The sequence below is a fragment of the Protopterus annectens genome, chromosome 16.part0, assembly GCF_019279795.1.
Source record: "Protopterus annectens isolate FY-2018-M chromosome 16.part0, PAN1.0, whole genome shotgun sequence".
Classification (NCBI taxonomy): domain Eukaryota; kingdom Metazoa; phylum Chordata; order Ceratodontiformes; family Protopteridae; genus Protopterus; species Protopterus annectens.
The window spans coordinates 82,986,768-83,013,676 of NC_056750.1; the positions used below are offsets into that span (position 1 = coordinate 82,986,768).

Sequence of the window (26,909 nt, forward strand, 5' to 3'; positions counted from 1 at the left end):
CAGGGAGGGAGGACCCAGGGCTGAAATACAAAGTGCGTGTAAGGCAACCCAGACTGCAGGACCAGTGAAAGGAGGCTGTGGACACCTAGTACAAGGATTCAAAAACCTACTAAACAATTCCCCTTGTCAGTGGGTTTAAAGGCCAATTCATGTTGTTCTCCCATTTTTTTAAGAATGTTCCATTCATCTTTTGACAAAATGTAAGAAAAAGAATTCCCTGTTTGCATAAATTCTTTACATGTATGTTCTAAAAATGTTGACCATAGCTGAAAATTGTTGCACACCCTCATGCAGAAAAGGTGGAACAAAATCACTGGAACACTTTACAGATGCAGTGTTAAGATAGCAGTAACCATTTAACTCATCTATATCAAAAGAACATGAATAAAAACTGTCATCTGTATCTGAAATGTCTTCAGTAGAAATTAAAGTATCATTAATGCTAGCATTTAAATTATTTCTAGAAAAATAGTTAAGCAGATGTAATTTTCTACATATTCTATATACAAGCTTAAACATGTAGGGTCTAGGCATCACAGTAGGTACAAATTTAAGGCCCTTATTTAAAATATGCATTTGTATTTCACTCAATTCCACTTGTGATAAATGTATAACAATGTTATTCTCACCATTTACACCAGAATCACAATACACAAATTCAGTTCCATCTAGTCCTTTTGTTATGCTGTTGATAAGCACCTCTATTACTAAAAGTTTGTTGTTGGTGGTGAAAACCATCCCCGGTGGTTCTTTCCGAATCTGCTGTTCTCTTGCCATTCTGAAAATTATTGTTCAAATACTGGAGCTTTTGAGCTTAAGGCAAAGGTGGATATTGCTGGTCATCCATATTCCAGTCTGTAGAGCCTCTAGAAGTATCTGAAAACACTTGGTGTGAACTGCCTGCACCATTATAGCCCCTTTTGGCACTATTTACAAGCTGTTGAAGTGGTTTGATCTTGTTTGCTTTCCAAATGAAAGCCTTATGGTTATTGTAGTTCCTTGAATCTCTTTGCAGTTTTTTTTTCATGAGACCCTGTTCAAGATCAGTCAGTTTCTCATTAATGTCAACTAGCTGGGTCTGTAAGTGAGCGGGAATAATTTTAGCTGCCAAAGAATTACACAAAGTAGAACATTTTTTCCTTCAGCTTTCGCTGCAATAAAATGTCCCATTCTGTAGAGATATTTACCCACTCAGTGACACACTGATGGGCAACTGCAATCTATCTGTTTTGAAGCCATTTTTCTGCTTCATCTGAAACATCAAAAGGTTTAGATGGATTTTTAAAGGCACGCAGCCCCCTCGGTGTAATGTCAAGCTGAATATAACATTGCAGGCTCAAAATGTTTGGATAAACTACAGTTTCTTTCATCATAAGCTGTTCTAGCTTGTAAATGATATCACACACATCCGCGGAAAAAGAAAGAGTGGTTCTTACGCACACAGTCAAAAGTATTGGCTATACGTTGTTTACGACCATCTTCAATAAGATGTTCCCAGTTGATAAAATTCTGCCAACCTCTCAAACCAGTTCCTGAAGATGACTCTCGGTTCTACAGCACATAGTGAGCCATGCTTTTTTGAGTAGCAGCCAAACTCTCATCTCTCAAAATCCTCGCTAGTTGGTTATTAGAATCCCTGGCCATGGAGCAGCAACAGAAATGCAACAAGAATATCCCCAAACTATGAAAATACCACAAAAAGGCCAGTAAAAATATTAAAATCACCAGCTTGCACTGAACAGGAACCTCTCAAGTCTCTAGCGCTTCACCAAGAAATGCCTTCTAGGAGTACATAAGTAAGGAAAAAACTGTGACAATTTATACAAACATTAACTATCAATTATAAAACACTTAACTTCTTCTTCTTGCTTTTCCCGGTTAGGGGTCGCCACAGCAGATCACCTGTCCGCTCATAATTGGCAATGGAGTTTTTACGGTGTCGAGTTGCCATCCCGGTGCCCAACCTTCCACAGAAGGCACACACATGCACACACTCACACCTAGGGCCAATTTAGAGTGTCCCATCCACCTACAACATGTCTTTGGGATGTGGGAGGAAACTGGAACACCCGGAGGAAACCCACGTGACCACAGGGAGGATATGCAGACTCCGCACAGAAGGCACCCCAGCCGAGGGTCAAACCGGAGAACCTCTTGCTGTGAGGTGGCAATGCTAACTGCTGCACCACCATGGCCACCCTAATTATAAAACACAACTAATTAATAACTAAAACATTAAATACTGTATTTCTATTACACTTAGAAAACAATTATATCAAAAGTTTCCACGAACATTCAGTATTAAGTCCACAAGGACTTAAAGTATTGCATTTTAAAATATAAATACCTTCTTTATATAACAAGTGATGTTTGTTCTTAAACTCAGAGTTGCCAGCATCCCAGTTAACTTGTACTAGGATGTTGGCTTGCACAGAGTCTGGATTGCTGTTGTGAAACAACTTAAAATGCATGCCAACAGGACTAGCAACTTTTTCCATTGTTATGTCTCTAATGTGCTCCTGCAGTCTCAATTTAAAACTTTTCTTAGTTTCACCTAATATAAAAGAGACTGCAGGAGCATCTGAGAACATAAATAATATTAGATGTTACACAAATAAAATGTCCTTTAGGGCTAAAAGGAACACCATTGATATAACTAAAACAATTAACATATTTGCAGGCTGAGCATCTAGTACAACCACTAGTGCCCAGTATACCTAAAGTGCTGCATAACTTATCCACTGGCTTAACAAATTTATTGTGTACAATAATGTCGTGTATGTTCCTAATTCTTGTGTACAGAAATATAGGAAATCTACATAATGTATCACAAAATACTTTAAATTTAAATAAAAATGACCAAAAATGCTTGATTATCTTAACTTGTTCATGAAAAAAACATTGTAAGAAATAACTATGTACATTTGCCTGACTTCTAACTTATTTTGTCTAGTATTACTGCCAGTGTATCTTCTGTAGTGTTTCATAACACAAGTACTGGCTGCTGACAAATTATTTTATACCAAAGAATTATTTTTTAGTTTAACCAGTGCCTTCTGGATGTCTTTCATGAAATAACCCCTTCTCAAGAACATATTTACAGAAGTACACATTTCCTTGTATAAGTCCTTTTCATCAGTACATAGTCTGTAAACTCTCAGTAGCTCTTCATAGGGTAACAAATCCAGCAGATGAGATGGATGGCAACTGGTTCTATATAAGAAATGATTACTATTGTCAAACTTTCGATGAATTTTAGTTTTAGATTTTCCCCCACTACACCTGTTAAATCAATATCCAGAAAAAGTATAGTTTGGCCCTGTTGAAGCCCATCATATTTTATTTGAAACCTGTTTGCATCCAAATCTTTAACAAAGGCAGATAAATTAGTCATCCCACCCTTGCGCAAAAATAGTAGGTCATCTATAAATCTATAATAAGAAACACAAGCGCAGCCCCCTGCAGACACAGGGTTTATATACCAGACAGGATGGAAGAATCAAGAGGCTTGAATTAATACACAGTCCTGCTAGCCACTGCTCTCACAACCAATCACTCGTGCTACTGAAGGTCAGAAAACCCTGTTACTCTCAATACCAAAGAAGACAAGACACTATCAGCAGAAGATGGCTGCCTGAAACATAGGAAACTCAACAAACAAAACTACCAGGCTTGGATAACAGCAGGTCTCAATCCAGATTATGCTACTTGAGTAGAACAGAGAAACTTCACAATAAATGCACAGAAAAGCATAGAAAGAGCACTCCCAAACAGAAATACAAGTCTCAGTATGAAAAAGCAGGTTACAGTTTAGTAATTCAGTAAAAAGACAATTACAGTGATGAACACTATTACAGCTACTAACGCTAGCCATTAAATGGACGTTTTAAACAGATAAGGGAGCAAGGAGACTTTAGAGAATGCTTCTAATTGCAAACAAATCAGGTATATGATACCTGACTAGAACATAGAAACCTCACAAAAAATGCACAGAAAAGCACAGATAGAGCACTCACAAACAGAAAATACAGTTCTCAGTATGAAAAAGCAGTTAGTTAAGTAGTTCAGTAAAAATGCAATTACAGTAATGAAACAGTATCTAGGTTCATACTAGGCTATCTGCCCTAGGGCATTTATAAGCCTAGCCAGAGTGTGTTTGGCTTTCGCCACCCGTTTTAAATTAATTTTGCTATGCCCTTTTTCGAGGTTAGTATACTGTGCCTCTGTCTAACAGTGACACAGAAGTGATACCCATGGTAAACCTACGATCTCCCATTCACTCATCAAGATTCCCCTTGAAGAGAGTCAATGAGGGACTCTGCCTAACCTGGACTGGGATTTTATTCCAGAGTGAAGGGAGCCTCTGGGTTATGAATCTGTCCTTCCAGCATGTCCTATTTATTTCAGAGCTGAGATTCAAGTCTCTCGAGCGCGTAGCTCGATGGGATTTGGATTTTTTGAGGTGCAACATGTCCCTTAATTCCGGGTTGGACATGGCTTTATACGTCAGGCACAGATCACCTCTGAGCAGGCGATATGCCACTGAGTAGAGCTGGAGTTTCTTTAACCAGGCAGCATATGGCATCTGTTTGAGCCCTTTGATCCTCTTGGTGAGGTACTTTTGGGGTCTTTCCAGTTGCTGCAGGTGTCTGGTAAGGTACATCCCAAAAGGGGCATTGTACTCAATTATGGGCCTGATGAGGGATGAGTAAAGAGGCACGATGACCTCCCCTGATCTAGATATGAATCCCTTCATGATTAGGTGGGCTATATAAAATGTTTTTCTAACCACTTTGGCCACGTGGTTGTCAAATGAGAGAATGCTATCAACTTGGGTCCCCAGGTCCCTAATTACGTCTTCTGTACTTAATGGATTACCACCTATGTGGTAATTTGTGGGCACTTTGTTTTTGCCAAAGGGGATGACTATACACTTTTTGGCATTTAGCTTGAGGTCATGGCTCTGGCACCAGTTGTCTGTTTCTATGAGGCCCTTTTGGAGGATGCTTGTGTCAGCTGGAGAGTCGATTATGGCTGCTGCTGCTGACGATGATGCTACTGTTGCTGTTGCTACTGCTGCCGCTGCTGCTGTTGCTGCTGCCGCTGCTGCCTCTGCTGCTGTTGCTGCTGATGATGCTGCTGCTGCACTGCCACTGCTGCTGTCGCTGATGATGATGCTGCTGCTGCACTGCCACTGCTGCTGTCGCTGATGATGATGCTGCTGCTGCACTGCCACTGCTGCTGTCGCTGATGATGATGCTGCTGCTGATGATGATGCTGCTGCTGATGATGATGATGATGCTACTGTTGCTGCTGCCACTGCTGCTGTTGCTGTTGATGATGCTGCCACTGCTGCTGTCACTGATGATGATGCTGCTGCTGATGATGATGTTGCTAATGTTGCTGTTGCTGCTATTGCTGCTGCTGATGATGATGACAATGATGCTGCTGCTGCTAATGATGATGCTACTGTTGCTGTTGCCACTGCTGCCGCTGCTGCTGTTGCTGATGATGATGATGCTGCTGCTGATGATGCTAATGCGGCTGCTGATGATGCTGCTGCTGATGATGCTACTGTTGCTGCTGCTGCTGCCTCTGCGGCTGTTGCTGCTGATGATGCTGCTGCTGCACTGCCACTGCTGCTGTCGCTGATGATGATGATGCTGCTGATGATGATGCTACTGTTGCTGCTACCGCTGCTGCCTCTGCTGCTGTTGCTGTTGATGATGCTGCCACTGCTGCTGTCGCTGATGATGATGCTGCTGATGATGATGATGGTGCCGCTGCTGCTGATGATGATGCTGATTATGATGATGCTGCTGATGATGAAGATGATGATGCTTGCTGCTGCTGCTGGTGATGATAATGCTGCTGCTGATGATGATGGTGATGATGCTGCTACTGATAATGATGGTGATGCTGCTGCTGCTGATGATGATGGTGATGCTGCTGCTGATGCTGATGATGATTATGTTGATGCTGCTGCTGCTGATGATGCTGCTGCTGATGATGATGATGCTGCTGATGATTATGCTGATGCTGCTGCTGCTGCTGATGATGCTGCTGCTGATGATGATGCCGCTGCTGCTGATGATGATGATGCTGCTGCTGATGATTATACAGTTTGGGGTCCTAGAGGTAGCACCTGTAGCAAATCTAGCAATATGGTTGTAACAGCTAGTAAGTCTGGTAAGGGTGGCTTGGTTCAGGTTAGTGAAGAGGGGGGAGGCATAGAGGATGGTAGATAGTAGGTGGGATCAAGCGATAGTGGTTCTTGCAAAAGGAGAGAGGAAGGGTTTGATCCTGTATAGGGAGCTCAGTTTTTTGTTGACAGATTTGATGGTTTGATTGACATGGATATCATATTTTAGGGTGTTATCGACTGTGACGTCCAGGAGTTTTGTGTGAGTATCTGGGGATATAATTGTACCATTGTTGGAACTTATAGTAAGTTTAGTTTTGTTGGGGTTTAATAGAAGCTGACAGTTTGCAAACCAGTTTTCTACAGCATTGAAAGTATTCTGGGTTAGGGTCATAAGCTTAGTTGAGGAAAAGGCGGTACATATTAAAGTAGAGTCATCCACATATTGGATGCAGGTGGCCTTGGAAGTGATGGTGGGTAGGTCATTAATAAAGGCTAAGAAGAGTAGTGGTCCTAGTATGGAGCCTTGGGGGACTCCTAAAGTAATGGGTAGATGTGTGGATACGGTATTCTGCCATAAAACTCTATCAGACAGGTAAGATTGGAACCATTTAATAGAGCTACTATTCTGTGACAGTTCCTTCAGGGTACGGAGAAGCAGTTGGTGATTGACCATATCAAAGGCCTTAGAGAGATCTAGGAAGAGAGCTGAGGTAAGTTTGTTATTGTTTCAGTTGATATTGACAGACTTAGAGAAGGATAGGAGGGCTGATGTGGTGCTATGATGTGGCCTAAACCCACGCTGAGAGTTGGCCAGTAGTTTATTTTGGGTGAGATAGTGCATTAAGTGGTTGTAGATGTGCTTTTCCATAATGTTGGCCAATGGTGATAATGTGGCTATTGGTCAGAAATTTGAGAGGTCTAAAGAATTCCCTCCTTCATGAAGGGGAATGACATGGGAAACCTTTCAAAGAGAGGGGATAGTGGCTTCAGTCAAGGTGCGGTTTATTATGATCAAGACAGGGTATACAATGGCATCTGCCTCTTTTTTAAAATATTCTGGTGGGAGGAGATCAGCTGCCAGGGTAGTGGGCATTAGTTTGTTAATTAGAGATCGGATGGTGGATGTAGATACAGGTTGGAAGGCGAAAGGAAGTGGGGTAGTGGTTGTGGAGGAGTTTTGAAAAGAGCAGGTGGGGGTAGTTGGCTAGCTGGTGATGGATGGTTTTGGTAAAAAAATTGTTAATGATGTTAGTAGTTTCCTCTGGAGTTTTAAGGTCGCAAGTTGAGGGAGTGGAGGTGGAGGTTTGGCCAGGGTGGAGCAGTCTGTTTATGCCGGCCCAAATTTTTGAGGTTTGTTCTGGTGTTTTTGCTGAAGGTGTTGATAGAAGTTTTTTTTGTCTAACGGTGTGGCTTTCTTGATATCATTCCTTAGTTGTCAGAATTTAATATGGTCAAGTGGGTCTCTGGAGGTGCAGCATTTGCCCCATGCTTCATTTCTTGCTATGATTTTGGTTTTGGTTACTTTAGAGAGCCAGGGAGCGGTCTTAGTTTTGGCTCTGAGGGTGCGGATAGGAGAGTGGGAATCTAGAATGATGAAGAATTTAGAATTAAAATAGGCTACAGCATCATCTAGTGGAAGTTCTTTAAGTATGGCCCAATTGCATGATCTGAGTTCATTCTGAAAGTCAGTGGAGTTAAAGTTCTTGTTGTTTCTGATAGATTTATATAGAACTTGGTGGTGGTTATCTTCTTCATGCTTAATGATGCAAGTGAGTAGGTGGTCACTAATATCATCTGGGAGGGTACCCATGTTATACAGGTCTTGGTGATTGTTGATAAGAATCCTGTCCAGGATACTGCCTTTGTAGTTGGATTTATTTATTCTGGTGGGTGAGGATATAAGCTGGGTATAACCGTGAAGGTTTATATGGGTGGTGGGAGATTCAGAGGAACAACTGTTCCGGTCAATATTAACGTCTCCTAACACCATAGTTTCATGGGGGTATGTGTTGGAAAGCCATTGGAAGAAGTCTTCTAGGGTATTTGCATTGTTGCCTGGGGGGATATAAATGCAGGCAATGCATATAGATTTACTTTTGTTAAGCTGTAGTTTGCTAACAAGGGCTTCTGCATTATTGAACAAGGGGGTTGTTGTGGAGCTAGTGTGACATCTATTGTGTTTTTAAACAGAACTGCTACTCCTCTACCTATCCTGGTGTTATGGTCTAGTCTAAGTATGTTGTACCCTGGTGGGATAACCTCATCATTTTTATTTCCTGGTTTTAGCCAGGTTTCTGTAAGACACAGCACATCAGATGAGTAGGTGGCTAAAAGGGCATGAAGATTATGGACTGTGTTGTTAATACTCCTGAGGTTTAGGTGACAGGTCAGGAGAGAGTTTGGGGACCTTGAATTTGACCATATGTTAACGGTGGTAGTGGGCTGGGAGCTTGTGGGAAGGGTGGGTCCAGGGTTAGGGGTTAAGGTGGATGTCTCCATCCCTCATCAGAGTATATTGTACAGTGATTATTAGTTTCAGTGCTTTACTTATTATTTTATGATAATATCTAGTTTTGGGGGAGATGGACCATGGTGTATGGGGTATGACATTAATGAAAGTAGATGGGGGGTATGACATTAATGAAAGCAGATGGGGGAATGACATTAATGAAAGCAGATGGGGGTGTGACATTAATGAAAGCAGATGGGGGCATGACACAATGAAAGTAGATGGGGGTATGACATTGATGGAAGTTGGGGGGTATGACATTAATGAAAGCAGATGGGGTGACATTAATGAAAGTAGATGGGGGTGTGACATTAATGAAAGCAGATGGTGGTATGACATTAATGAAAGCAGATGGTGGTGTGACAATGAAAGCAGATGGGGGCATGACATTAATGAAAGCAGATGGGGGTGTGACATTAATGAAAGCAGATGGAGGGTGTGACACTAATGAAAGCAGATGGGGTGTGACATTAATGAAAGCAGATGGGGGTATGACACAATGAAAGCAGATGGGGGATGACACAATGAAAGTAGACGGGGGCATAACATTAATGAAAGCAGATGGGGGTGTGACATTAATGAAAGCAGATGGGGTATGACATTAATGAAAGCAGATGGGGTGTGACATTAATGAAAGTAGATGGGGGTGTGATATTAATGAAAGCAGATGGGGGTGTGACATTAATGAAAGCAGATGGGCGTGTGACATTAATGAAAGTAGATGGGGTGTGACATTAATGAAAGCAGATGGGGTTGTGACATTAATGATAGTAGATGGGGGTGTGACATTAATGAAAGTTGATGGGGGCATGACATTAATAAAAGCAGATGGTGGTGTGACATTAATGAAAGTAGATGGGGGTATGACACAATGAAAGCAGATGGGGGTGTGACATTAATGAAAGCAGATGGGGTGTGACATTAATGAAAGCAGATGGGGGTGTGACAATGAAAGTAGATGGGGGTGTGACACAATGAAAGCAGATGGGGTGTGACACAATGAAAGCAGATGGGGTGTGACACAATGAGAGTAGACGGAGGTGTGACATTAATGAAAGCAGATGGGGGTGTGACACAATGAAAATAGATGGGGTGTGACATTAATGAAAGCAGATTGGGGTGTGACATTAATGACAGCAGATGGGGGTGTGACACAATAAAAGCAGATGGGGTGTGACACAATGAAAGTAGATGGGGTGTGACATTAATGAAAGTAGATGGGGGTATGACATTAATGAAAGTAGATGGGGTGACATTAATGAAAGCAGATGAGGGTGTGACATTAATGAAAGCAGATGGGGGTGTGACATTAATGAGAACAGATGGGGGTGACATTAATGAAAGTAGATGCGATGTGTGACATTAATGAAAGCAGATGGGGGTATGACACAATGAAAGCAGATGGGGTGTGACATTAATGAAAGCAGATGGGGGTGTGACATTAATGAAAGTAGATGGGGTGTGACATTAATGAAAGCAGATGGGGGTGTGACATTAATGAAAGCAGATGGGGGTGTGACATTAATGAAAGCAGATGGGGGTGTGACACAATGAAAGTAGATGGTGGTGTGACACAATGAAAGTAGATTGGGTGTGACCCAATGAAAGCAGATGGGGGTGTGATATTAATGAAAGCAGATGGGGGTGTGACATTAATGAAAGCAGATGGGGGTGGGACATTAATGAAAGTAGATGGGGTGTGACACAATGAAAGTAGATGGTGGTGTGACACAATGAAAGTAGATTGGGTGTGACCCAATGAAATTAGATGGGGGTGTGATACAATGAAAGCAGATAGGGGCATGACACTGATGAAAGCAGATGGGGGTGTGACATTAATGAAAACAGATGGGGGTGTGACATTAATGAAAGCAGATGCGGGCATAACATTAATGAAAGTAGATGGGGCATGACATTAATGAAAGCAGATCGGGGGCATGACATTAATGAAAGTAGATGGGGGTGTGACACAATGGAAGTAGATGAGGGTGTGACATTAATGAAAGCAGATGGGGTGTGACATTAAAGAAAGCAGATGGGGGTGTGACATTAAAGAAAGCAGATGGGGGTGTGACATTAAAGAAAGTAGATGGAGGGTGTGACACAATGGAAGTAGATGGGGGTGTGACACAATGAAAGTAGATGGGGGTATGACACAATGAAAGTAGATTGGGGTGTGACACAATGAAAGTAGATGGGGTGTGACACAATGAAAGCATATGGGGGCATGACATTAATGAAAGCAGATGGGGGTGTGACATTAATGAAAGCAGATGGGGTTTGACACAATGGAAGCAGATGGGGGCATGACATTAATGAAAGTAGATGGGGGCATGACATTAATGAAAGTAGATGGGGTGTGACACAATGGAAGTAGATGTGGGGTGGGACATTAATGAAAGCAAATGGGGGTGTGACATTAATGAAAGCAGATGGGGTGTGACATTAATGAAAGTAGATGGGGGTGAGACATTAATGAAAGTAGATGGGGTGTGACATTAATGAAAGCAGATGAGGTGTGACATTAATGAAAGCAGATGGGGGCATGACACAATGAAAGTAGATGGGGGTATGACATTGATGGAAGTTGGGGGGTATGACATTAATGAAAGCAGATGGGGTGACATTAATGAAAGTAGATGGGGTGTGACATTAATGAAAGCAGATGGTGGTATAACATTAATGAAAGCAGATGGTGGTGTGACAATGAAAGCAGATGGGGGCATGACATTAATGAAAGCAGATGGGGTGTGACATTAATGAAAATAGTTGGGGGGTGTGACATTAATGAAAGCAGATGGGGTGTGACATTAAAGAAAGCAGATGGGGCATGACAATAATGAAAGCAGATGGGGGATGACACAATGAAAGTAGACGGGGGCATAACATTAATGAAAGCAGATGGGGGGGTGACATTAATGAAAGCAGATGGGGTGTGACATTAATGAAAGCAGATGGGGTGTGACATTAATGAAAGTAGATGGGGGTGTGACATTAATGAAAGCAGATGGGGGTGTGACATTAATGAAAGCAGATGGGGGTGTGACATTAATGAAAGTAGATGGGGTGTGACATTAATGAAAGCAGATGGGGTTGTGACATTAATGATAGTAGATGGTGTGACATTAATGAAAGTTGATGGGGGCATGACATTAATAAAAGCAGATGGTGGTGTGACATTAATGAAAGCAGATGGGGGTATGACACAATGAAAGCAGATGGGGGTGTGACATTAATGAAAGCAGATGGGGGTGTGACATTAATGAAAGCAGATGGGGGTGTGACATTAATGAAAGCAGATGGGGGTGTGACAATGAAAGTAGATGGGGGTGTGACACAATGAAAGCAGATGGGGTGTGACACAATGAAAGCAGATGGGGTGTGACACAATGAGAGTAGACGGAGGTGTGACATTAATGAAAGCAGATGGGGGTGTGACAATGAAAATAGATGGGGTGTGACATTAATGAAAGCAGATTGGGGTGTGACATTAATGACAGCAGATGGGGGTGTGACACAATAAAAGCAGATGGGGTGTGACACAATGAAAGTAGATGGGGTGTGACATTAATGAAAGTAGATGGGGGTATGACATTAATGAAAGTAGATGGGGGTGACATTAATGAAAGCAGATGAGGGTGTGACATTAATGAAAGCAGAAGGGGGTGTGACATTAATGAGAACAGATGGGGGTGCCATTAATGAAAGTAGATGGGGGGCATGACATTAATGAAAGCGGATGGGGGTGTGACACAATGAAAGTAGATGGGGTGTGACATTAATGAAAGCAGATGGGGTGTGACATTAATGAAAGTACATGGGGTGTGACATTAATGAAAGCAGATGGGGTGTGACATTAATGAAAGTAGATGGGGGTGTGACATTAATGAAAGTAGATGGGGGTGTGACACAATGAAAGTAGATGGGGGGAGTGACATAATGAAAGCAGATGTGGGGTGCAACATTAATGAAAGCAGATGGGGGTGTGACATTAATGAAAGCAGATGGGGTGTGACATTAATGAAAGCAGATGGGGGTGTGACATTAATGAAAGCAGATGGGGGTGTGACACAATGCAAGTAGATGGGGTGTGACACAATGAAAGTAGATGGGGTGTGACACAATGAAAGCAGATGGGGTGTGACATTAATGAAAGCAGATGGGGGTGTGACATTAATGAAAGCAGATGGGGTGTGACATTAATGAAAGTAGATGGGGTGTGACACAATGAAAGCAGATGGGGCATGACATTAATGAAAGCAGATGGGGTGTGACATTAATGAAAGCAGATGGGGTATGACACAATGAAAGCAGATGGGGGTGACATTAATGAAAGCAGATGGGGTGTGACATTAATGAAAGCAGATGGGGTGTGACATTAATGAAAGCAGATGGGGTGTGACACAATGAAAGTAGATGGGGGTGACATTAATGAAAGCAGATGGGGGTGTGACATTAATGAAAGCAGATGGGGTGTGACATTAATGAAAGCAGATGGGGCATGACATTAATGAAAGTAGATGGGGTGTGACATTAATGAAAGCAGATGGGGTGTGACATTAATGAAAGCAGATGGGGTGTGACATTAATGAAAGCAGATGGGGTGTGACATTAATGAAAGTAGATGGGGGTGTGACATTAATGAAAGCAGATGGGGGTGTGACATTAATGAAAGCAGATGGGGTGTGACATTAATGAAAGTAGATGGGGGTGTGACACAATGAAAGTAGATGGGGTGTGACATAATGAAAGCAGATGGGGCATGACATTAATGAAAGCAGATGGGGTGTGACATAATGAAAGCAGATGGGGCATGACATTAATGAAAGCAGATGGGGTGTGACACAATGAAAGCAGATGGGGGCATGACATTAATGAAAGCAGATGGGGTGTGACATTAATGAAAGCAGATGGGGCGTGACATTAATGAAAGCAGATGGGGTGACATTAATGAAAGTAGATGGGGTGTGACATTAATGAAAGCAGATGGGGTGTGACATTAATGAAAGCAGATGGGGTGTGACATTAATGAAAGCAGATGGGGTGTGACATTAATGAAAGCAGATGGGGGCATGACATTAATGAAAGCAGATGGGGGTGTGACATTAATGAAAGCAGATGGGGTGTGACATTAATGAAAGCAGATGGGGTGTGACATTAATGAAAGCAGATGGGGTGTGACATTAATGAAAGTAGATGGGGTGTGACATTAATGAAAGCAGATGGGGGTGTGACATTAATGAAAGCAGATGGGGTGTGACATTAATGAAAGCAGATGGGGTGTGACATTAATGAAAGTAGATGGGGTGTGACACAATGAAAGCAGATGGGGTGTGACATTAATGAAAGCAGATGGGGTGTGACACAATGGAAGCAGATGGGGCATGACATTAATGAAAGCAGATGGGGGCATGACATTAATGAAAGCAGATGGGGTGTGACATTAATGAAAGTAGATGGGGTGTGACATTAATGAAAGCAGATGGGGTGTGACATTAATGAAAGCAGATGGGGGCATGACATTAATGAAAGCAGATGGGGTGTGACATTAATGAAAGCAGATGGGGGTGTGACATTAATGAAAGCAGATGGGGTGTGACATTAATGAAAGCAGATGGGGGTGACATTAATGAAAGTAGATGGGGTGTGACAATAATGAAAGCAGATGGGGTGTGACATTAATGAAAGTAGATGGGGGATGACATTAATGAAAGCAGATGGGGTGTGACATTAATGAAAGCAGATGGGGGTGTGACATTAATGAAAGCAGATGGGGGTTGTGACATTAATGAAAGCAGATGGGGCATGACATTAATGAAAGCAGATGAGGTGTGACACAATGAAAGCAGATGGGGGTGTGACATTAATGAAACCAGATGGGGTGTGACATTAATGAAAGTAAATGGGGGGTGTGACATTAATGAAAGTAGATGGGGGTGTGACATTAATGAAAGTAGATGGGGTGTGACATTAATGAAAGCAGATGGGGTGTGACATTAATGAAAGCAGATGGGGTATGACACAATGAAAGCAGATGGGGGTGACATTAATGAAAGTAGATGGGGGTGTGACATCATTAATGAAAGCAGATGGGGCATGACAAAATGAAAGCAGATGGGGGCATGACATTAATGAAAGCAGATGGGGTGTGACATTAATGAAAATAGTTGGATGTGACATTAATGAAAGCAGATGGGGTGTGACATTAATGAAAGCAGATGGGGGTTGTGACATTAATGAAAGCAGATGGGGTGTGACATTAATGAAAGCAGATGGGGGTGTGACATTAATGAAAGCAGATGGGGGTGTGACATTAATGAAAGCAGATGGGGTGTGACATTAATGAAAGCAGATGGGGTGTGACATTAATGAAAGCAGATGGGGTGTGACATTAATGAAAGCAGATGGGGTGTGACATTAATGAAAGCAGATGGGGCATGACATTAATGAAAGCAGATGGGGTGTGACACAATGAAAGCAGATGGGGTGTGACATTAATGAAAGCAGATGGGGGTGTGACATTAATGAAAGCAGATGGGGTGTGACATTAATGAAAGCAGATGGGGTGTGACATTAATGAAAGCAGATGGGGCATGACATTAATGAAAGCAGATGGGGGCATGACATTAATGAAAGCAGATGGGGTGTGACATTAATGAAAATAGTTGGGGTGTGACATTAATGAAAGCAGATGGGGTGTGACATTAATGAAAGCAGATGGGGTGTGACATTAATGAAAGCAGATGGGGGTGTGACATTAATGAAAGCAGATGGGGTGTGACATTAATGAAAGTAGATGGGGTGTGACATTAATGAAAGTAGATGGGGTGTGACATTAATGAAAGCAGATGGGGTGTGACATTAATGAAAGCAGATGGGGTGTGACATTAATGAAAGTAGATGGGGTGTGACATTAATGAAAGCAGATGGGGTGTGACATTAATGAAAGCAGATGGGGGTGTGACATTAATGAAAGCAGATGGGGTGTGACATTAATGAAAGCAGATGGGGGTGTGACATTAATGAAAGCAGATGGGGTGTGACATTAATGAAAGCAGATGGGGTGACATTAATGAAAGTAGATGGGGTGTGACATTAATGAAAGCAGATGGGGTGTGACATTAATGAAAGCAGATGGGGTGTGACATTAATGAAAGCAGATGGGGTGTGACATTAATGAAAGCAGATGGGGTGTTACATTAATGAAAGCAGATGGGGTGTGACATTAAAGAAAGCAGATGGTGGCATGACAATAATGAAAGCAGATGGGGTATGACTTAATAAACAATTCCAAATTAGTAAGGAGCTTGTTAGTCAGTACAAAGGGAAAAAAAAACAAAAGCTGGGCTTAGCTACTTGTCATTTGCTATCTTTTGGTTATGTGAACACAATACCAGTACTTTATCAGAGCCCAGGATTTTGTAATTTTACCCCCAAACTGCTGCCACACAACTTAATTGTGAGAGGAATAGGTTGATGTTCCTGTTGATTTGAGATGCTAACAGTATAAATGTGATGAAGTTCTATAAAATAAGTTGGATTCTAACTGCCTGGTTTTCATTTTACAGCTTCTCTGCCATCTCCACAAGAAAATACGGGTCATGTCAAAGAAGTCAGAGCGTTCCAAAAGAAAGGTATAATATGATAATATGTTCCAAATCAATGCACACTAGAAAGTTATTATAATGATTAACAAAAAACAGTTCTGAAAAGAGTGTTGTCCAATTAGTACCATCAGAAGTGCTCCCTGCATGCCCATTTCTTACTTGTTTTCTTGGAGTTATTGACATCCTTGCTTTGAACATGAGTGAAGCTTTATCAGCTGCCACCAGAAGAGGTGACTTACTCTATGATGGCAATAGCTAGAGCAACTATGATGTAATATTGGGAATAAAAGTGGATTTTTACATCCAGGTAGGTGGGGCATGAGTTGTATTGTTAGGGAAGATCGAACATCCTGCAAAATGTGGTGGGGGATAAAACTAACTACAAATGGGATAGAACCTCCTTTCTGTCCATGAAAACACACTGCTTCAGCTGTAATCACATGAGAGGAGGGTAATGTCCTTCCTTGGACCATTGCTGCACTATTAAGATGGGATAGCCTGCCAGGGATAACATATAGCCAGGGTACTAAAGCCTGTGCATCCTCCTTTTGAGCTATATGTCTGATGTATGACATCATCCTGAAGGAGTCAGAGATACACAAGGGATGTATGGACATTAATTACCTCAGAACTTTCTTGCTGCCATCCCAGGTACTGACCTATTGCCTCCCTTTTGGTCTATCAGACATATGATTGGTGCCTCTTCCTTAACCATTGGACACATAAGTATCCCTTTTGGAGACCCTCATCATCTCTACTTTTTATGATTAAAAATTTTAAATGTCATCAAAGAGCGTATAATGTGATTGTGGGAGGCAGAATCCTCACACAAACCATTATCTGAAGTGTTTTTTTTGTTTAGATGCGGGACACAACTACAGAGATTCTTCCATTTACTAGTTATTTGTTGCTGACTTTATGAGGAAGCCTTCTGTCTTCATTAAAAGTTTACTTTGAGAATCAGAAACATAAAAGGGTTGCTCAAGGTAAGATGGCATCCAAGTCTTTGAGTGCTGATGCTTCTCTGATACCAAAGAAAAAAATCTAAAAAACTAAAGCTTGAAGGTTTTGCTGTTAAGTCAGACCCAGGCATCTCCACCATGCCCCTTGGACTATGCAGCTGTTGCAGCTGCTCCCTCTATCACGACCTTATCAAAGACCAATACTGAGCACATGCCTTGCATACCCATCATATCTGACCTATCGTCCATTTTGGATTAGAAGGGGATCCCCAGCTTGTTATTTTAGAAGGACCTGATGGCACATCTCAGATCTTCACTGGGGAAGACGTTTCTGGTTCTTTGATTGCAGTGCATCAGGGCTTAAAGCCACCTCATTTTGTACAGGCAGTTAAGAAGTAGCAGAAACATATTGTTTCCCATCAGACTTCAAAGGATCCTCAGAACGAATGGCAGGATTTCACTCCGCGGCTTTTTAAAGCGATCATGTCCTGAAAGCCTCCCGCATTCCTTCTTGCAGCTGCTGCTCCTTTTTCTTCTTCTCCTCTCAGAAGATGGAGAGGAATCTGAAGAGGAAGAGAATTCTGAATCTGATGGGGATGATTTCTTCTTCTCCTCTCAGAAGATGGAGAGGAATCTGAAGAGGAAGAGAATTCTGAATCTGATGGGGATGATTCCTTGGTATATCTGTCCCAAATTCATTCACCTGTGACTTACTGCTCTGATGATGACATTTTTCTCCTTATTCCTGTTAGGAGGAACTCTCATTTGAAGAGGAAAATTGTTAAAATGTTCTAAGTTATCTGAAAGTTGGAAGAGTTAGTATTTTCGTTTGGAAATAGGGGTGGTTAAACTGTCTGCCATCCCTCCTGTTTTGAAAGCTTTACTGGACACTTTCTCCAATGCTTTTTTAATGCTTTTTAATACAGGGCCTCAGCCACCTGCCTAAAGACACCAGATAGGTTCTACAAGGTGCCAAACTCACAAAAGTCATTATATAAAAACATTACCTCACACCTAACTGTTATTTCACTTTCCACTGAAAAGTCTGCTAAACTCCTTCCTTCCTCTAATATTTTGCTCTCTGATAAAGACAGCAGGGCTATTGGTAGATACGACAAAAATGTATATACTTTGCTCCTCTATTTATTTATTTTATTTATTTATTTATTTAACATTTGTTGACCGGGAAAGTCCGACTAGGTTCCACAGAGCCTGTTTCAGCGGAGGCCCGGGGAGAAATGCTCCAGATGCATGTCTTTGGAATGTGGGAGGAAACCGGAGTACCCAGAGGAAACCGACGCGAACACAGGGAGAACATGCAAACTCCACACAGAAGGCACCCCAGCCGAGAATCGAACCAGAGAACCTCTTGCTGTGAGGCGACAAAGTTAACCGCTGCACCACTGTGCCGCCCTATTTCTAGGGTCATTGATTACCAATCCCATATGATCAGATACCTTCTGTCTATTCTAACAACATTCTCTCAGATTTAGAGGGCTCATATACTAAATCATGTTCATTATCTCTTCTTAACTCTGATTCTCATGTCGCTAGGCATTCTATAATTCTTCTAATGCCTCTGCTATTGCAGTTGCTGCTGGGTCTGTTCTTCATAGATTTTTATAACTTAGACATCAACCTTCACCTGCGAATGTCAAATCGAATATCTGGAGTCCACTTTGGATAGGCAAAATCTTTTTGGTTCTGCAGCTACAGAGTTTTTCAAGACCTTGCAAGAGGAAGGTAAGGCAAGACCTTAAGCAAATCTTTCTCCTGTACCTAAGTATCAAAGAAGCTACCCACTCAAGTCTGGTCTCTTTGTTCACAAGGAACAGATACCTTCTCAAAAGAGTTAAAGATCCAAACAGGGAAATTTCAGGACAAGTGTCATCAGGATTTCAGGGGTCCTAGGCCCTCCTTTCGTGACAAACCAGCATCTTTATTAACATCAAACTATGTCTCCCCCTTTCACATCAGCAAATCCCAGGTTCCTCTGTCTCACAAGCTTTCTCTATCTTTCCCAGCTTGGTAATCTATAATGTCAGACAGATGTGTTCTAGCCATCATCCAGAAGAGTTACAAAACGTCTTGTACTGCTCCCTGTCACCTCTTAGGCTTATCCAACCTCATCAAAGTTAAATTAATCTAATTTGCTGACTCAGACAAATAACTTGCGTCAGAGCCATGGACTAAAACTAAATGCCAAGAAATGCATAATAATATCCTTTGGGAAGTCATCCATCCCTGGTAACTATCATATTGACAACACACCCCTTAGAGTTGACCCAGTAGTCAGGGACTTATGGATACACATAGAAAGTAATTTACCCTTTTATCATCACATGTCTACAGTGGTGAAGAAATAAATCTATGTTGCCCAACCTATAAACAAAGGTATGGCATCTAAGTCCAGGGACGTCATTGTTCCACTGTATTTGGCATTCATCAGACCTATCACTGAGTACAATGCCCCCTTTGGTATGTACTTAACCAGGCATATCCAACAACCAGAGCATCCACAGTGGTTCCTCACTAAAAGAATACATGGCATAAGCAATATGTCCTATGCAGACCTCTTCAGGGCCCTATGCCTGTATTCTGTCTCCTACAGGCTTTTGAGGGGAGATTTGTGCCTGGCATACAGGGTATTGTCAGACCCCACTCTGATAAACCTCCTGCATATCCATAAAACAAACAGTAGCAGAATTACCTGTTCTAAAGACTTAAACCTTGCCTGTGATATAAATAGGACCTGCTGGAGAGATAGATATGTATACCAGAGACTACCCCATCTACAGAACAGGCTCCCTATTCATGTGAAGCAGAGTTCCCCCCTAACCCAATTCAAGTGCCAGTTGGACAATTGGATGGGAAACCAGAAATTCATCCCTGGTTTGGCACCTATGTCTCTAATGCAAACAGGTAACCTGTAAATGGTTCATCTCCTGGGCCCATGCTTACACTTATCAAGGGCATCAGAACTTGTCAGAGATCTGGGATGCATGGCTAGGCTTAAAAAGGCCCTTGTGGTTGTTAGCCTAGTTAACACCTATGAACCTAATTCTTCCTCTTCATTCAGGGGACAAAATAATGTGTGCCTCTTCATCTAAATAGAAGAGGATTTTATTCAGGAATGTTTCTCTTTCCCAGAAAGGAGAGCAATTTGGAGACCTAGTTTGGACCTTTCTTTTTTCTGCACCTTTGTAAAAATTCCGAGTTTCAAGATGTTAACCCTGCAATCCTTAGTTCTGATGGTACTTTACAACCTTTTTGGTGACACTGGATTTGAGGAAAGCCTATATTCACATTGGTATTTATCCAACATGCATGAATTCTTAAGGTTTTGTGTATCTTCATATCACTTTCAGTTTTCTGCTGTACTCTTTGGTCTTTTATGTGCTACAAGAGTATTTACAAAGTGCCTAGCTCCTGTCATTGTCTTCTGCAGACTTCAAGGAATTCATTTTTTTCCTCATCTAGATAATCTCTTTATTCAGGCAACCTCGCAAGGGATTCTACTGATATATCTGTATTTTATTATGAATATTCTGAGCAATCTGGGATTCATTCTGAACCTGAAGATGTCTTGCTTTAACCCCTCCCCAGGATCTGACTTTCCTAGAATGCACACTGAATGCTCTACTGATGACAGCTTTACTTCCTGTAGACTAAGTTGTCTTCCTCTTCAACTATGTCTTCAACCTCCATCTCTTGAATGTGGCCTCAGCAAGAGTGACTCCGAGATCCCTACGATATATAGTGTCAGTGATTATAGGTTCATAGCTTTATAGATAGGTGCTAGGCTTTTTGCCCCTGTGTGCTATTTTAGGCCTAAACAATTTCCTGTTTTGTGCTTGAATTAACCTGTTACATTTGGTTAGAAATTTACCCTACCCATCCCATGGTCAATAATTATCTATGACTCCTAACTGGGATCATACCATAGATAATTTGATGAAACTCATACATAGGATAAAGCATTTATTATCTGTCTCTGTCCATCAGTAGTACAGTGCGAAATCCTGGGGTAAATTTTCTGTTTCCTATCCATAGATCAATGTTGTGCTTTAATATGGGCAGAGAACAAAATTGTTTAATGTGGATAGGAAGTCAGTTCCAGAGCAGCAGTATCCTCTTCTAGACATACCTGTCCTTTCAAACCATTCTGATGATGTTGCAGAAGAGGTTTATATCTTTAGACTGTGAACTTCTGATGCCATTTGACTTACTGATGTTCATAGGTTCATAGGTGTGTACTAGGCTAATGGCCTTGGGGCCTTTACAAACCTAGCCATAGGATTACCCTGGCATAGTGCCACCTGACCTTAGTTCCCAGTGCCTCTGTCGGGTTGAGCCACTGGAGCTATCCCCGGGGTGAATTTTCTGTTTCCCATCCACTCATCAAGATTTCTCTTGAAGAGGGTCCGCGAGGTGCTCTGCTTGACATGTATGGGAAATCTGTTCCATAGCATGGGCAGTCTCTGGGTTATGAACCTGTGCACTAAATCCTTCACTACTGGGTTGGAGGATGCCTTGTATACCAGACGGGTCTACTTTATTTGGTTGACTCACATTTGGTCGAAAAGAATTTCAGGCAGCACACTTCACTGAAAGCTCATTTGGTCGAATCACATTTGGTCAAAAATGAAATATAGCCCCATCCCCACTGCAGTGCAATCCTGGAGTGAGAATATTAATTGGGGGGGGGGTGTGGGGGGCATAGTCTACATATGTAGACTACATAATTGTAGTCTATTCAGTGTTATACGAAGGTGTATCCATTAAAAAGTTATTCATATATACATGTTCAGTAAAAACTATTTTCAAAATGTTGGGGCTACGCCTCCCACACCCCCCATTTTGGGGGATTGTACCCCCACATACCCTCCCTTAATTAATATTGTCATTCCAGGGTCGCACTGCAGTGAGGAAGGGGCTATATTTCATTTTCAACCAAATGTGATTCGACCAAATGAGCTTTCAGTGAAATGAGCTTTCAGTGATGTGTGCTGCCTGAAATAGTTTTCGACCAAATGAATGGGACCCTACCAGACACAGGTCACCTCTTAGCAGTCTGTAGGATACTGAGTATAGGACATGTTGTTTAGGCCTTGTATCCTTTTTGTAATGTATCTCTGTGAGTTTTCTAGTTGTTGCATGTGCTTGGACAAATACATGCCAAAGGGGGCATTATACTCAATGATTGGTCTATGAAGGCTGAGTAAAGGAGGGCAATGCCATCCCGAGATCTGGACACAGTCCCTTTGTTTATAAGCTATGCAATATAGAAGGACTTTCTTACAACAATGGACGTGTGTTGGTCAAATGGTAGGTGACTCATCGCATAAGTTCCCAAATCCTGAACAAATGGGTCAGCTCTTAAGGGCATTTGCTAATGTGATAGTTCCCTCAGACAGATGACAATAATGTATTTTTTGGAATTTAGTTTCAGTCCATGATTTTGGTACCAGTTATTTATTTGGTATAAACCTTCCTGCGGGATGGCTTAGTCATATAGGAATTCATTGGCTGCTCCACGCTTGCAGTCATCTGCAAAGTTAGTAAGTCAGAACTTTTAGTATTGGTCTTTGCTATAGAAAAGTAAATGCCAAACAGGATAGTTTCCATCGCAGAACCTTGCGGAACTCCACTGGTGACTGGTCTCTTGTAGGAAGTAACTTCCCCAATTTTGACTTCCTGTGTCATATTAGTGAGTGAATTGGCAATCCAGTGGGTGACATGGGGTTTATTCCCAGTTTACTGAGCTTTTTTACTATGCCTGAGTGGAGAATTGTGTCAAACGCTCTGGCCAGGTCAAGGTATGGAGTTTGCATCATTTTGCCTTCATCCTTTGCTTTGGTGACCTTTTCAAAAATGTCCACCAGATTGAGTAAGCATGACCTGCTCTTGATGAATCCAGACTGAGATGGGTCTAATGCTTAGATTTTCCCTAGTCCATGACTTTGCATATGAGACTGGCCAGACTCATGGGTCTGCAAGTGCCTCGGTCTGTGGAAGGTCGTTTTATGCAGAAGAATGATTGTAGCTGTTCTCCTTTAACATAGTACAAAACCTCTATGGAGGCTGAGACTGGACAGTATCGTCAGGGGTGGGGCTAAATCATGCTTCATAGTATTTAAGTTGCATCCAGGGATATTATCAGGATCCAATGATGCAGTTTTTTTAGCTTTTGATAGCACTTTTTGGACTTGGTCTTGTGTGATAGCTGTAGGCTAGCCAGTTTCAGGTATATCATGAGGGACAGATTTAGAAGAGAGAGGGTAAACTTATCATCCAGTAGGTTCACTATACCTCCAGCCTCAGCCGTAGCATTGCTCACAATCAGCTGAGTGCATTGCAGCATTGCGCTTTTAAGATTGCAAACATAACTAAAAAAGGCCTTGTGATTGTCTTTGGCTTGGGTAGCTTTTCAGCCTCAAATTCAGCTTTGGTGTATATTAAGCTCTTGAGTTGTTTATTTCAGTGACAAGGGGTCTAACATTCTGGGAATAACTCTTCTTACATTTTTGCAAAATCCTTTTCCTTTTATTGTAAAGCTTGTTGATATTATGGTTCCATCATGTGGGTTTAGTTCCCATGATTCCCATGATTCCCATGATTCCCTAAACCAGACACCACAAGGAACATTCAGTGGTACCTCAAGTTCATTTGGACTGAGCACTGGCCCTCATTAACTTTCCTAAGTCCTGTCTTGCCCTTCATTAAGAAGGGATTTCTTTGGTGGCTCAACCAGATTTCACTTAACCCAGGAGTGCCCTTACTGGTTACTTCACCTTGTCAAAAACTGTTCACATATGTCCAGATCTGATGTGCAGAGACTGTCCAAAGGACATCAGAGGCCAGGGGATTTGGTCACTAAAAGAAAGGTACGGTCAAATAAATATAAAGGAAATTAATGCACTTACCTTAGCCCTTCAATCCTTGCATTACTTCTAGACATGAGGTCCTCTTTGGATTTATACAAACAACTCCATGGTTATGTTTTGCGTACACAAGCAGGAAGGCACCAAGTCTTACTGCCTCTGCAAACTAGCTTTCATTGCATAGGACGCAATAATTCAGTTACAGAAAGAAAAGCTCCACCACTTAGATAAAGCCAAGTTTGCTACAAATTTAAATAAATTCTTAAAAATAAAGGCAAACTGGCACCATGGCTACCGATATGCAACTTTTAATAAAACAACAGAGCACAACAACTTAAAAATGCAGGTAATACTTTCACTACAAATAGCTTCATCAGGCAAAACGGTGTAAGAGGCAAAGGAAAGTCCTTTTATACAAAGGTGCAAAGTCAATGGTGAATCGTGTGATAATGAATTAACTCACAGCGATTAAACTGTAAAGGTATATTCACTTAATTCTGTTTCTTAGGTCTTTTAAAATAGGTTTAATAGTAAATGCTTCATTTGAAGCTGCACATGCTGTGCCCTGAATCTTACTATACATCTGCTTCCCACATAGTGCCTTTTTTAGGCAATGCCATGAGGGCAAAATTACCAACATGAAAATTTCATCAAAATGTAAATTAAAGGTCATGCTGCTAAACGCTAGGAGTCTAAACATGAAACTGCACTCATTGCAAGCATTCATAACCCTGACATTTATGCAGTCACAGAAACCTGGTTTAAAGCTGTGGAGAGCACCCCAGCCATACCAAATTACTCATCCTATCATTCATTCAGACCCCAAGCCGAGGGCAGTAAAACAAAAGGAGGTGGAGCTACAATATATATAAAAGACATGCACACCTCCAGGCTGGTCAAATAGTGTGATGCACAGGAAATACTCCAGCTGCAGTTAACAATTGACAAGACCCTTATTTAAATCATAGCTAGCTATAGGCCTCCAACTCAGACTCAAGATGCCCACTCCACCTATCTGGACCTCTTTGAATCTATCAAGATTCAACCCTTTACCCTGATTCTGGGTGATTTTTAGTATCCAACCATAGAGTGGAAGAAATACTCATGCCAAAACACAAATGCCCAAAGATTCCTTGATTTCGTCAATGCAAATGCCTTGAACCAGTTGGGTGACACCCCCACAAGAGATGAAAATATCTTGGACTTGATATTAACCAACATGAGTAACCACTACAGCATCCCTACAGCGTCATTATCCCTGGTAAGATCCAACCACAAAGCAGTCACTTTCAAAGGCACCATCTCCCACACCCCCCTCCCGCAGCTAGGGTCAAACAAAAAACTTCTCCAAAGCTGATTACAACCTCCTGAGGGAAGGTATAAACAGCTTCACAGCCCCCACCCCTCCACAGAAACTGGCACATATGTCCAAACTTAAACCAAAGTACTATATGAGCATTTATATAGCAGCATGGAATCAGGAATACCCGACAGGACAAATCCTCCTCCTCAAGGAAGAGTAAACCTGTCTGGTGGACATCTACAATAAATAAACTCTATAATAAAAGGAAAAAAATTGCTGTCCAGGATCAAGAAGGAGCAAGTGTCTAATTGGAAGCAATCTATCCTTAGCCTGAACAAACAAATAAGAGCACTAGTGAAATCCTCCAAAGCAAACTTCAAGTCCAAAGTGGCCACATCCACTAAAGACAGTTATAAGGCTTTCTTCACATATGTCCACAATCTCAAGGGAAGCACACAGATCTGTTCAAAACTGGTGGATAAGGACAACATGTTTACAAACCCTGTAGATCTAGCCACCCTCCTGGCAGACAAGTTCAGTGAAAACTTCACTACTCTGTCCCCCCGTCAGTAAAACAGGACATCCCCTGTACATGCCCCCTCCCCTTATCTCTAGGGAGCAAGCCATCACTGCCCTCTCAAAGGCAAAAAATACAGCCTCCATGGGACCCGATAACATCCCAGGCTGCATCCTACATGAACTCAGGCAGGAACTTGCAGCACTATTAGGCACCCTATTCAACCAAAACCTGAGTACCAGCTTCATCCCAGCCATGTAGAGGACAGCTACTGTCATCCCTTTGCACAAAGATGGAGCATCCCACTGATCCAGGAAATTATAGACCCATAAGCCTAAATAGCCTGATCTGCAAGGCCATGGAGCAGATTATCATTGACCTCATTAACAGGGACATTAGCCCCCAGACACCTGATCCCATACAGTTTGGATTTGTCAAGGGGCAGGTCATGCCTGTTAAATTTGGTTGACTTCTTTTATGATAGTCACCAAGGCCATAGATGAGGGTAAGATGGTGCACATTGCCTATATTGACCTGGCCAAGGCCTTCGATACTATTCCCCACTCAGGTATAATAGATAAACTCTCTCAACTAGGCATCAATCCATATATTACCAGATGGGTAGCAAACTGGCTCATTGATAGAACCCACCTAGTCAAAATAAGGGAAGCCACCTCAAGTAGTAGATCCATAACAAGTGGTGTACCCCAGGGACCGATCGTGGGTGCTCTGCTATTTGCAAAATACTTCTCAGAGGTGCAGGCCAAATCTAGTGGGCTATGGCTGACCAAGTTTGCAGATGACTACAAGCTGGGTGCTGTCATCAATTCCCCTAGTGATGTGGACATCCTCCAAGAGGGTCTCACCCAACCAAATGACTGGTGCCAGAAACATGGCCTCAAACTGAATGCCAAAAAATGCAACATCATCCCTTTTGGGGAGAATGACGTTCCCACAAATCATCACATTGATAATAAGGCAC

General features: G+C 41.9%; 1 protein-coding gene across 1 annotated transcript in view; it reads left to right on the forward strand.

Annotated features, from left to right (window-relative positions):
- LOC122791025 (galanin receptor type 1-like) overlaps positions 1-26,909 on the forward strand; it is an 823,755-nt gene that overhangs the window by 466,887 nt on the left and 329,959 nt on the right. The window contains exon 2 of the mRNA XM_044058789.1: positions 16,223-16,288. Coding sequence (XP_043914724.1) covers positions 16,223-16,288 — 66 coding nt within the window. The remainder of the gene's footprint in view (positions 1-16,222; positions 16,289-26,909) is intronic.